At 44.3% G+C, this 12,985-nt stretch overlaps 1 protein-coding gene across 1 annotated transcript; it reads right to left on the bottom strand.

Moving 5' to 3' along the window:
- Nucleotides 1-11,092: 11,092 nt before the first annotated feature.
- LOC149499003 (uncharacterized) lies at nucleotides 11,093-12,255 on the bottom strand. The gene is made up of 2 exons (XM_089721572.1): nucleotides 11,809-12,255; nucleotides 11,093-11,732 (listed from the first exon to the last, which is right to left on the bottom strand). The coding sequence occupies exons 1-2, from the start codon at nucleotides 12,253-12,255 to the stop codon at nucleotides 11,097-11,099; spliced, it is 1,083 nt and encodes a 360-aa protein (XP_089577698.1). The 3' UTR covers nucleotides 11,093-11,096.
- Nucleotides 12,256-12,985: the final 730 nt, after the last annotated feature.

Raw genomic sequence — 12,985 nt, forward strand, 5'->3', positions numbered from 1 at the left:
ATTCAATTCACAGTACCACTACAATATGGAGGTGGATGTTACTCGAAGAGAGTTAGAGACCACCAAGCAGAAGAATAATGAGCCTTTCTCCTCGTTCCTTACGAGGTGGAGGGCCAAGGCTGCCCAGATGATTAATCGGCCTTCTGAGCAGGAGCAGGTCGATATAATAATAAAAAACCTGCAGCCTGTTTACCAACTACGGTTGCAAACCCAGTACCTACCAACGTTCCAGTCGCTCATCGCCACTGCTACAAAGGTGGAAGATCTGATCCAAATAGGGCAACTGAAAGATGACTCAGGAACCTCTAAATACAAGAAGCCTAGCCAAGCTAGCAAAGTCCACGAAGTGGCAAGCATCACCCCCACTAACCCATTACGTGTGGGGAACATGAGGAACGGTAATCAGTCGAGAAGAACATACACTGACCTTGGAATGCCAATCCTTTTGGTTTTTAGAGAGGCTGTCAAGGCCAACTATATCAAGCCTCTAGAAGCAAGGCCACCTCCCAATCCATTGCCAAGAAACTACAAGGCAGATGAATATTGCGAGTATCATCAGGGATACGGGCACAAGACCGAAGCCTGCTGGACACTCAAAAACTGCATCCAGGACCTAGTAGACAATGGCTCGATCATTCCGAGGAGTAAGCCTAACATTAGCACTAATCCTTTGCCAAATCATGGGATAAATGCTATTATGACTGACCAGGAACCAATCGATCCTTTCAAACTGTTCCTTGAAATGAACAACATCTGTGTCTTGGATTTGAATGACCTAAGCGAAGAAGTCGATGCCATTACCAGGAGCGGGAGGCAGTACGAACCGTTGGTCTTGGATAAAATCCAGAATAAACCCTATCAGAAGGTAAAGGAGCCGAAGGAGGACCCAGTACTCTCACAATTGAAAAAGACACAAGCTAGGGTGTCAATCTGGGAACTTTTGGCATCATCCTTTCCTCATCGCCAAGCTCTCTGCAAGGCTTTGAGCCAATTATAGACATCAGTGGAGATTAGCCCTGAAGTACTAGTATCCACCCTTACCCAATCAGCCAAAGTACAAAGCATCGGGTTTTCTGACGAGGATTTGCCTAAGGAAGGGGGCAGTCATAATAATGCCCTGTATGTCACGGTCCAGACCAGAGACAAAACTGTGCCCATGGTTCTCGTTGACAATGGGTCAGCTCTGAATGTCTGCCCACTAAGGGTAGCCAGTTGCTTGGGGTTAGAAGAAACAGATTTCACCCCCTCTGATCAGATAGTAAAGGCCTATGACAGTACCCGAAGGGAAGTGTTGGGAGTTGCCACACTGAAGTTAACTGTCGGGCCAGCAGTGATGGAAGTCCCATTCCAGGTAATTGATGTACCAACTAGCTTCAACCTGCTCCTGGGTCGGCCATGGATACATCATACTAAGGCGGTGTCCTCATCCCTGCACCAAAAGGTCAAGTTTCCCTATGAAGACAAAGTTATCACCATACAGGGGGATGACTACAGTCAGCTCAAAAGGCCAAAGGGCCAGCCTCTCTTTGAGGTTAACCCTGAGACTGCCAATTTACCCCTTTCTGGATTTCAATACGACACTGTACAATTTATAGAGGGAAAGACTGCAAGCTCTCGAATTCTCTTTGATTTCGGGACAGTGCAAATAAACTGCATGGTACCTCTAATGTTGAAAATGTCCTACCTTCCAGGAATGATTATGGCAAGGTCCGGGAAGAAGTATCCTGCACTGCAAGCCTGGGAATGTCCAGTGAATGAAGGGACCTATGGTTTGGGTTATGAGCCCACTGATGAGGACCGTGCTGAGAGGACCCGAAGAGGAAGGAAGAGAATGTACAGATGCGGCCTTACTTATTGACTCTGAACAGCTACTTCTGCAATCTCAGAGAAGCAGTTCCTTACTGTGGCTTCCGGGAGCCCTTTTGCTGCCCAACCGTTAAGAAGATGCTGCCTGGGATAGAAATATTCTCGGATGTTTGGGGCAACAAGCCCGAGATAGTAACCGAGCTGGAGGCAGAAGACTTCATGCAGCCTAATCTCTTTGATGAGGTTGCAGTTATCACCGGAAGTGATGGGAATCAAGACTTGTGCAACCTGATCAAGCCGAGCGAAGGACCTCTTGACAATTGGTACGCCGAGAAGGAGCACACTGCTGACAAACCCCCTCCCAAGTCAAACCTAGTACCTCCCTCTGTAAACAAATCCTGTATTGAGTCTGAGTCTGACCCCGAGTCTGAAATCGAGTCAGAGTCTAGTTCTGAGTCGTCCCTTTCGGATCTAGAGGATCCAGATTTCAAATTTGATGTAATCTTTGAAGACGATTCCGTCATAATCAATAAAGGCTTGCAAATTCTTGATTACCCTGCGTGTCTATCTTTCCAAGCATTTCCAAGCAAAAGTAATAATCAAATAAATGAAATAAAAGATGAAAAAGAAAAAATAATGATTGGCAAAGAGGAAAATAAATACACATACATTGCATCTGATTGTATGAACAGGGAACATGTCAGTGAATGTTTGAAGAAATTTGCTGATTGCTTCATGTGGAAAGCGAGTGACATCACGGGAATTGACCCAGCAATAGTGGTGCACAAGATTACAGTACTTGGAGGATTTTGCCCCCTGCTTGAGAGAGTTGATGCCCTTATTAGCTGACATAGAATTTCTTCTTAATGAAAGACTAAAAATTCCGTGATTACTTCTGTGATGGGAGAATGGTGATGGTTCTTATCACTTCTTGCCCCCAGAATGGTGCTGACCATGGAATACTTCAAGACATTGGTATTGTACCCGTCCAATCGATTGAGGAATCAAAGAGAACAAAGCCACTTATATGACTCGAGGAAACAGACAACGTGGATGACATCGTTCGTCTGAAAGGATCGATGGTCCGAGTGGAGACGAAGTATTAAAGAATTACCTCTCAACGATTATATTTGACATTTTTAGGGTTGTTTTGGAAACCCCAGGAATTGAATTGACATTTTCCTCTCTCTCTCTTTTTTTTCGAGGAATGACTCAAAGAGTGACACTTTCAAAATGGACTTTTGAGAATGACTCGATTTTTGTGACTCGTTGTGGAATGACGACTGGTGATGGAGATTTGATTTTAGAGACTCATTGGAGACTCGATTTAAAGAATCAAATTTTTCTTGTAGTGAATTTTGACTCGAAGGAACTCAGTGATTCTTGAAAAAAATGATTTATATACTTCCAAGGAGACCTTTGAAAGGGAATTTTTTTTTTTTTAAGGACATACTTTGCTGTTAATCCTACAAAAATGGACTCTCTAAAAGAATTCATGAAAGCACCTTTTTTTTTCTGCCTTAACTTTTGCCTAGTAGCCGCCCTTTCGGGTTTTCGACTCTAGCAGGCTCTTTGCCCTAACTTTTGCCTAGACCGCCTTTTCGGGTTTTCAGCCTAGCGGGCTCAATTCTTGCCTGAAGCCGTCCTTTCGGATTTTCAACTCCAGCTTTTATTTTTCTTTTCTTCTCTTTTTTTTATTTTTTTTTTATTTTTTATATTGGCAAAGAGAAAATGCTATTTATGATGCAAACTTACATTTGTGACCGTGCCTTTGCGGCTGCCTACGTATCTCCAAGAACTCTTCGGGGGATGGGGAGAATCAGGTCTTTCATAGTTCCTTCTGGGATGCGAACTTCGTGCTCGGCTGGTGCAGAATTCATCTCCGTCTCGACGATAGTGCGAAATTCCTTTCCGTCTTGGTGCGGAATTTATTTTCGACTTGCTGTTGGGGCAAAATTCAATTCCGACTTAATGCTGATTGTGGAATTCATTTCCGATTTGATTTCTTCGGGATTCTTTCCCGACTTGATATTAATACAGAATTCATTTCTGACTTGATTTCTTCGCGGGATTTCTTCCCGGCTTGATGTCTTTGCGGGATTCCTTCCCGACTTGATGTCTTTACGGGATTCCTTCCCGACTTGATGTCGATGCCGAATTCATTTCTGACTTGATTTCTTTGCGGGATTCCTTCCCGACTGGATGTCTTTGCGGGATTCCTTCCCGGCTTGATGTCGATGCAGAATTCATTTCTGACTTGATTTCTTTGCGGGATTCCTTCCCGACTTGATGTCTTTGCGGGATTCCTTCCCGACTTGATGTTGAGGCAGAATTCATTTCTGACTTGATTTCTTCGCGGGATTCCTTCCCGACTGGATGTCTTTGCGGGATTCCTTCCCGACTGGATGTCTTTGCGGGATTCCTTCCCAGCTTGATGTCGATGCAGAATTCATTTCTGACTTGATTTCTTTGCGGGATTCCTTCTCAACTGGATGTCTTTGCGGGATTCCTTCCCGGCTTGATGTCGATGCAGAATTCATTTCTGACTTGATTTCTTTGCGGGATTCCTTCCCGGCTTGATGTCTTTGCGGGATTCCTTCCCGACTTGATGTTGAGGCAGAATTCATTTCTGACTTGATTTCTTCGCGGGATTCCTTCCCGACTTGATGTCTTTACGGGATTCATTCCCGACTGGATGTCTTTGCGGGATTCATTCTCGACTGGATGTCTTTGTGGGATTCCTTCCCGGCTTGATGATGTTGAATCAACTTATTGACTTGAGCTCGTATGATAGTGATGACCCTAGGCGAATCTGACTTTGTTGTTGTAGTGGTTTTACCACTGGTTGACTGAAATATGACTTGTATTCATCACAAAGAGTTTTGAATACCCACATTGTGGTGGTAACTTGAGTGGCTTGAGTGTTGAAGAAGCTTTTATGCTTTGAGTTTGTGGCTTCGCCATGTTTGAATTCTTGAGGTTAATTTGATTCCTTTTCTTAGACTTCATCTTCCTCTGAATTTGATACTTATTTCCTTAATGGTTCTCCTCTCCATAAGGAATTTTGAGGAGATTCTTCCTTTTCCTTGTTTTGAGAAATGGTCCTTGTTTATAAGGACACTTGCACTTGTGCCATGCCTGGCGCTTGATTTTCAAGGTGTTTGTTGTCATCCAATTCGTGGAAATGACTGCTTCTTTTAACTTGCTTTTTCAAAATGTGAGCAGCCGCTTGGTCTTTGTCCTTATGGCTGAAATGATTGGTCATCTACCCTTGATGGGCTTGAATTTAATGGAGAGCTTGCAGTTGACCTGTTTTAGACAACTTGATTTCCTGTAGCTTTGTCCTTGACTTCTTTCTTTTGTGCAGAAGTTCCTTTTGACCCTTTTTTTCTTTTGCTTGTTTGATTCCTTTTGACCAAGGGTTCTTTTTGTCCCGTTTTTCCTTTTGCTTGCTTAGAAGCAGCCTCTCCATAAAGAATTTCGAGGCAACTTGATTCTGAGATGACTTGAGTAGTGTATGGATAGCATTGCGACTTCGTGCAGACCCAACCCAATTCCAAACATAACTTCTTTATTCTGTCGCTTTTAAGCTCAAAATTCAGACACCTCTCTGTCGGAGCATCTTCCATTCCTGGGTTTTCGGAGAAACCATTCTAGCCCTAACCCCTTCAATCGGCTTCGCCTCGGTACTGTTTGAAGTCTTGTGTACCTTTTGCTGGATCCTTTCCATGATTACCCTTCAAAACTTCCCTTTTGACGGTGCTTCTTAGGATGCCCCCAGCTTTGATTGATGCAGAGCAAATGAAAGGAGGAATGCATTTTTCTTTGCCAATTTTTATTATCTTTTTTTGTCAAAATTTTTTTTATATTTTTTTTCAATTTTTTTTTTGTGCTTTCACAGGAAAAGATAGGGAAAGAGTATAAACATGATTGGAACGTAAACTGATCCCTTTTTATTGATAAGATAAAATTTGTGTACAAAAGACACTTAGATTTACAAATTTGAACTAAATGAAAATGAAAATGAAAAGAAAAAACTAGACCCTAAAAGATAGACTCTAGGTGGACTGTGATGGACTACGATTGGATTGACTGTAGTGACTTTGTTCTTCTCGATGCTTCAATCGATCAGACATGTTGTTGTTGGTCTTGAACAATTCCTTTGTTCTTTTGGAAGTTTGATCTCAACCTTCTCATTTCTAAGAAAAGTTCGAAAGGATCGAACGATTCTTGTTCAGCAAAATTTTTTTTGCATTAAGCCCATGGTTAGGCAAGGGATTGGTTGATGTTCAGCTTGCTCTTGGGGATGATGGACCCATTGTCAACCAGGTCTTGTAGGCGGTTTTTCAAAGTCCAGCATGATTCTGCTTCTTGTATGAGTCTTCTTTGAGTTGACCCAACTGGATTAAGTCTTCCACCTTAGTTGCAGTCGCAATGAGCGATTGGAATGTAGGCAAGTACTGTGTTTGAAGCTGTGACTGGTAGACAGGCAGTAAATTCTTGATTATTATGTCAACTTGTTCCTGTTCAGAGGGTCGGTTGATCATTTGAGCAGCTTTGGCTCTCCACCTCGAAAGGAACGAGGAGAAGGGCTCATTGTTCTTTTGTTTAGTGGTTTCCAGCTCCCTCCGGGTAACATCCACTTCGGTATTATAATGGTACTGCATGTTGAAAGCATTGCATATGTCCTCCCAATTCTTCATTTTGGAACGATCCAAGCTTACAAACCATCTTAATGCAGCACCAGTCAAAGATTGCTGAAACAACTGAGCAAGGAGCTCGCTGTTCAGGCCAAACGAGTTGAGGGCACCCACATACATTTTCAGATGCGTTTTGGGACAAGTGGTTCCATCAAACTTATCCATGTTTGGCATTTTGAATTTTGTTGGCAGTCTCGCTTGGGGGAACAAGGACAAGGAGTCCATGTCCACCACTTCCTTGTGTGTTTTAAGGGCAGTGATTGACCTTTCCAAGAGTTCCAATTTTTCTCTCATTTTCTGAGCTTCTAGCTCAGAAGCAGTTTTGGATGGCACATCATCTAGGTTTAGGGTGGGGTTTGTTGGTTCAGCAGCAGGACCCTGATTGGAGGCAGCAGGTCCACTTCCCCCGGCCGAATTTCCATTACCATTCCCATTACCCAATTCAGCTATCAGGGTGGCCCTTTGGGCGGCCAGGGCCTCATTCATTCTGGTTTCCATTCTGGCCTCCATTCTGACCTCCAGCTGTTCAATGAGGGTTTGGATATCAGCAAGCGATGCCATTGGTGTAGGTAAAGCTGTCGAAGTTGTAGGCGAAACTGGTGTAACTGGTGAAGCTGGTGAAGCTGGTGATCGTACTGTAGGTGTAGCTAGCACAGATGTGGGCACTTTGATCCTGGGCACCTGTGAAAGGACATAGTCAAAACGATTAGACTATCCTATATAAGGTGTTTTCATAGGGTATGTGAGATAGTGTGAGGTAGGGTAATGTTGGTATGCTAGGTCTCCTAGGATAGGACCCAATGGGATGTGATATGTAAGGTAGAGTGCTTAGGGCTGGACACCTCGACTTTTTGAAAGACCCTAAGTTCTCAAAGAAAAAATTTTGGGCCTTAAGGGCCAAAATGCACACTTTTGGGCCTTTGTGGCCAAATTGAGAATTTTTGGGCCTTCGGGGCCAAATTGAGATTTTTTTGGGCCTCTGGGGCCAAATTGAGAATTTTTTGGGCCTCAGGGGCCAAATTGGGAATTTTTGGGCCTCAAGGGCCAAATTGAGAATTTTTGGGCCTTCGGGGCCAAATTGAAAATTTTTGGGCCTCTGGGGCCAAATTGTGAATTTCTGAACCTTAGGAGCCAAAATGTGAATTTCTGGGCCTTTGTGGCCAAATTGTGAATTTTGGGTCTTTGGGGCCAACATGTGAATTTTTGGGCCTTTGAGGCCAACATGTGAGTTTTTGAGCCTTTAGGGCCAAATTGGAAATTTTTGGGCCTTTGGGGCCAAATTGGAAATTTTTGGGCCTTTGGGGCCAAGATGGGGGAATTCTTGGGCCTCTGTGGCCAAAATGTAATTTTCCAGGTCTCAGGGACCAAAATGTGATTTTCCAGCTTTAAAATGGAATGTTTTTTTTTTTTGTGAAGTGCGAGATGAATGCGTGAATGCGCACAACATCACAACATAATTCATTTTAATGGAATGATTCAGCATCATTGGGTGCATACAGTCCTAAAGGGTAGGTTCTATAGGCTATGACACAAATAGAGGATTGGCTTATTAAGGGACCCTTGAACCTTGAGTAAGGATATACCTAACCACATGTGAAACAAAGAGTTTCGCGTGGGTCCAACGGTACGCATACTCATGGGCCACCCCCAAAAGGATTAGGGGCGGTTTGCGGTAACGGGGAGGACGCTTTGGCTATCCGTCGACATAATCAATGAGACCTGCCGATCAGCGCTACTTGCTATCCAGACTCAGAAGTTTGAACAGAGAGAGAAGAAATTCATTTGAAATTCATTTTTTATGCAATGGAGAAAAGGATTCTCAATCGTGCAGATAAATCAACAAATTTAAAAGTTTTCATCAAATTTGTCAATTAAGTTCAAATCTCCTCCTCAAGCATTCTTAAAGAAAAAACACCTGATTCGTGCTAGGGTACCCTGCAAAACAAAGCTATGGGTGCAATGTTAGCTCAGCAAGCAGAAGATACAAGGGTAGAAAATGCTGTGTATTACCTCAGCAAGAGGATGCTAGAATACGAATTGAAATATAATAAAATAGAGAAGCTGTGTTTGGCTCTGGTCTGGGCATGTACAAAGCTGCAGCATTACCTCTCATCTTACACTACGCACGTTATTTCTGAATCGAACCCCTTGAAATTCCTTATGGAGAGGCCGGTTCTAGACTGTAAGATGGCTAAGTGGGTGTCAGTGCTCGCAGCCTATGACCTGAAATTTGTACAAAGAAAGGCAGTGAAGGGCGGAGCCTTAGCTGATCAATTAGCGGAATTACCGTTCGAAGACCAAATGCCGGAGGTGGAATTTCCCGATGAGGACTTGTTAAGCTTGGAAAGCGAAGCCTGGGAGATGTACTTCGATGGAGCTTCGAACTATCATGGAAATGGGGTTGGAGTTGTATTCAAAACTCCTTGTGGAGAATACATCCCAATTGCAGTTAAACTAGATTTCGCTTGCACCAACAACGAAGCCGAATATGAAGCTTGCATCAAGGGGTTAGAAGCGGCCCTTGAAAAGGGAATAAAATTCCTCAGGGTTTTCGGAGATTCCAACCTAATAGTCTCCCAAGCCCTAAGGAAATGGAAGATTAAAGAAGAACGTTTGGTTCCTTACCTACAACGTTTGGACGAATTGGCTCAACAGTTTGAAGAGTTATCGTTCCACTACCTGCCGCGAGCCAAGAATCAGTTTGCCGATGCCCTAGCTACTTTGGCCTCCATGGTTAATGTAGAGGGAGACCAAGTCATTCGACCTCTGACAGTCCGGCTACAGAAACAGCCAGCACACGTTATGAATTTGGTGGATGACAAGCCTTGGTACTGGGATATACAGAATTATCTTCAGAGTGAAGCCTATCCGGAGGGATCCACTAAAACTGATCAACGGACATTGAGACAGTTAGCATCTGGATATTTCCTTACTGAGGGAATTCTGTACAAAAGAAGTTGGAATGGCTTGCACCTGAAGTGCGTAGACGAAGAAGAGGCTCAAACCATCATGGATTCCTTACATAATGGGGAATCTGGTCCACACATGCATGGGATGGCCCTGGCTCGGAAAATTATGAACCTGGGTTATTACTGGTCAACTATGAACGAAGATTGTGTGAGGCACACACGGAAATGCCACGAGTGTCAAATCTTCGCTAAACTGCAAAGGCAGCCTCCGATCAATCTGAATCCCATAGCCTCGCCATGGCCTTTCGCAACTTGGGGCATAGACATAATTGGAAAGATCCATCCGAAGGCCTCTAATGGCCACCAATTTATCCTGGTTGCTGTTGATTATTTCACAAAGTGGATCGAGGCAGCCTCCTATTCGGTTTTGAATGCCAAGAAGGCAGCACAGTTCGTTCGTACCAACATCCTTTGTCGGTATGGAACACCATTCGAGATTATCACTGATAATGGATCTCATTTTCAAAACGAGTTTTCAGACCTGCTGAAGCGAAAGAAGATCCAGCATCATAAATCCTCTCCCTACCATCCACAAACAAACGGGGCTGTTGAGGCTGCAAACAAGGCCATAAAAGTCATTTTGCAGAAGACGGTGCAGAAGCATAGGGCATGGCACGAACAGTTACCATTTGCCTTGTGGGGATACAGGACCTCCATCAGAGCGCCCACCGGGGCAACCCCGTATTCCTTAGTGTATGGTATGGAAGCAGTGCTGCCTATTGAGCTGGAAGTTCAGTCGGCAAGAATTATCCGAGAGAGCCAGATCAGCGAAGCAGATTGGGCCGAGAACTATCATATGCAACTCTTGGGTATGGACGAAAAGCGATTGCGAGCAATCCACCAGACTCAAGTTTATCAAAGGAGAATAGCGCGGCATTTTAATAAAAAGGTTAAAAATCGGAAACTCGAAGAAGGTTGTTTGGTTCTGAAAGAAATTAGACAGCCAATCATAGACCCACGTGGGAAGTTCCGTCCTCATTGGGCCGGGCCCTATGTGTTGAAGAAGATATTATCCGGCGGAGCCGTCGTCTTGACTGATTTAGATGGTTTGGAATTTACAAATCCATGTAATTTAGATCAGTTGAAAAGATATTATGTGTAATCATTGCATGATGTAAATGAACTACATTAGGCCTGATTCTCTTTGGAAAAAAGAAATTATATATCGGAGATATGTAGGCAACCCTCATTGGGTGCGGTCTAAGCATTAGTAAAAAAAAATCGTCATTTCACAAATTTCATGCTTCTTTGCCAAAAAAAAAAAAAAGAAAAAGGAAAATAAGAAAAAACCCGCTAAGTTGAAAACCCGAAAGGGCGACTTAGGCAAAAGTCGGGGCCCGCTAAGCTGAAAACCCGAAAGGGCAGCTTAGGCAAAAGTGGGTAGCTCGCTAAGCTGAAAACCCGAAAGGGCGGTTTAGGCAAAAATTAGAGCTTAAATAAATAAAGTTGGAAAATGATTGGAAAGCTAAACAACATTCTCAATTTAAGCAATAAAGTCAAGAAAATGAAGGAATCCAAAATAAAGCTAAGTCCAAGACAAAAGTATAAAACATACATCCAAAAATCCAAAATCCCAAATAAAGATCAAACAACAATGAAAGTCCAAAAAGCCTATAGAAGTCTAGGCATCCCGTCGCCTCCGCGGGGCGGCATCCTCTGAGTCTCCTATCTGCCCAGCCTCGCCGGTCCGAGGAGCCAACATAATCTCCTCACCAGTCCCAACCTCATCCTCAGCATCAGCCTGAACCCAACCTTCGAGTACGCTCAGCAGTGCAGTCCTCCTTGGTCTCTCAATTGGCCAGACAGTAGTAATAAACCAAGCCCGATACTCAGGAGAAGTCTGAACACTGGCAGGGTTAGGCAAAGGCCTAACCATTTGATGATCTCTTACCCAAGCCCTAAGGACAGCTCGGGTAACACCTGGAGTGATGGCCGAATCAGCTGAAAAGTCATCTATAACCGGAACAGTTTGATCTATCCCCATTTGTCTTAAAACGCGCAAAGCGCAGTACCAAGTACAATGGGTGAGGCCCAGAAGATAAACCCGAGAATGGCGAAAGCTGACCTGGATGAAACGGGTAACATTGTACCAAGGAACGAACCACAATATCTCATCGGGGCCCAACTCAATCAGCCATGAAGTCCATGCATCAGTAGAAGGGCGTGTGATTAAGATCCTCCGGGTACGATACTGAGAAGGATTGTAGGGTAAAAGAGTAGGAGCGGCAACCACTTGGAGATGGTCCCTCAACCATACCTGAGTAATGGATCCTTTCTATTACAATGAAATAATAAAAGGAAAAGGAAATGGGAAAGGTAGTAAAGGGAAATACCTGGAGAATGATGGGAGAGACTGTCCATTCCTCAAACCCTAAAGCAGCCCTGTCGAGGCTCCTAATAGTCTCTGCCAGTACGAGACCACCGATGCAACCCATGTCTTCCATTTGCCAAACCATGGGACAAAGGCGCAGATCCCCGAAGCCTGGATCCCGGTTAAACAAGAAGCCAGCCAACAAACAGAAAACTAAAGCCCGCATCCTCAGCCTCATCCGGTTTGGGTCATCTGGTTGAGCCTCTGAGAACTCATCAATCAGGGGCAGCAGGATCGCTTTCTGGTCATTAACGATCATAGCTCTAGCTTGGGGCCGGCTGAATCGAAACAGGGTCTCAAACGATCTAATATACCCAGCTTTTATCTCATGCCTGACCAAAGGGGCATTAGGGTCACATCCCACAATGGCACAAAACTCCTCAAAAAGAGGGCACATCTCTTCCATCATGGCCCCGAACCGGGAAACGTGGGCCTCGGGGTCCCAAAATCTAATGCAGGCCCTCAAAAAATCCCAATCAATTACCACACCTCTGAGAGTAATGGCAGGAGAAAGACCGTACCTCCCCAGATTGATCTTTTCAACTTTGGAGAGACTCCTAGTCCAGCTGTGCATGCTATGGTTATAGAAGGGATTCATTGTTCTTTTCTTTCTTGTTTTATGTTATCTTTCCTAAAAAGAAAAATGATAAATAAATAAAAATAATGAAAGACTGAAAAATAAAAATAAAAAAAAGTATAATAATAAAAAATAAAAAAAATAATAAAAACTGACCGAAATTGGACTTTTTCTGGCACAGAATTCGAGAAGAGAAAAAAAAGGGGCTGAAATCCAGCTTTTATAGAAGGAAATTCAGAGTCGGTGGCCCGGCCCGGCGGCCCGACCGCCGAGTCAGCAACCCAGCCGCCGAGCCGGCGGCCCGGAACGGCGGCCCAGCCGCCGAGGGCCAGCGGCCCAGCCCGGCGGCCAGCCGCCGAAACCGGCCGCCGAGCCGGCGGCCCAGCCCGGCGGCCAGCCGCCGGACCCGGCCGCCGAGCCGGCGGCCCCACCCGGCGGCCAGCCGCCGGCCCCAAAAAAAAAAAAAAAAAAAAAAAAAAAAAGAGAGAGAAACTGAAATAAAATCCTTTTTGTTTTTTCTCTCTTTTCCTCTCAGACCTAATAAACCATGCATACATGTTTT

Source organism: Jatropha curcas, chromosome 1 (genome assembly GCF_041381405.1).
Source record: "Jatropha curcas cultivar XTBG-Jc1 chromosome 1, XTBG_Jcur_1.0, whole genome shotgun sequence".
NCBI classification, from domain to species: Eukaryota; Viridiplantae; Streptophyta; class Magnoliopsida; order Malpighiales; family Euphorbiaceae; genus Jatropha; species Jatropha curcas.

Excerpts from the sequence above, each read along its gene's own strand:
- LOC149499003 (XM_089721572.1), bottom strand. The coding sequence starts at position 12,255 with ATGATGGAAGAGATGTGCCCTCTTTTTGAGGAGTTTTGTGCCATTGTG. Across the intron at positions 11,733-11,808 it reads TCTCTCCCATCATTCTCCAG|GTATGGTTGAGGGACCATCT; the intron begins GTATTTCCCTTT and ends TCCATTACTCAG.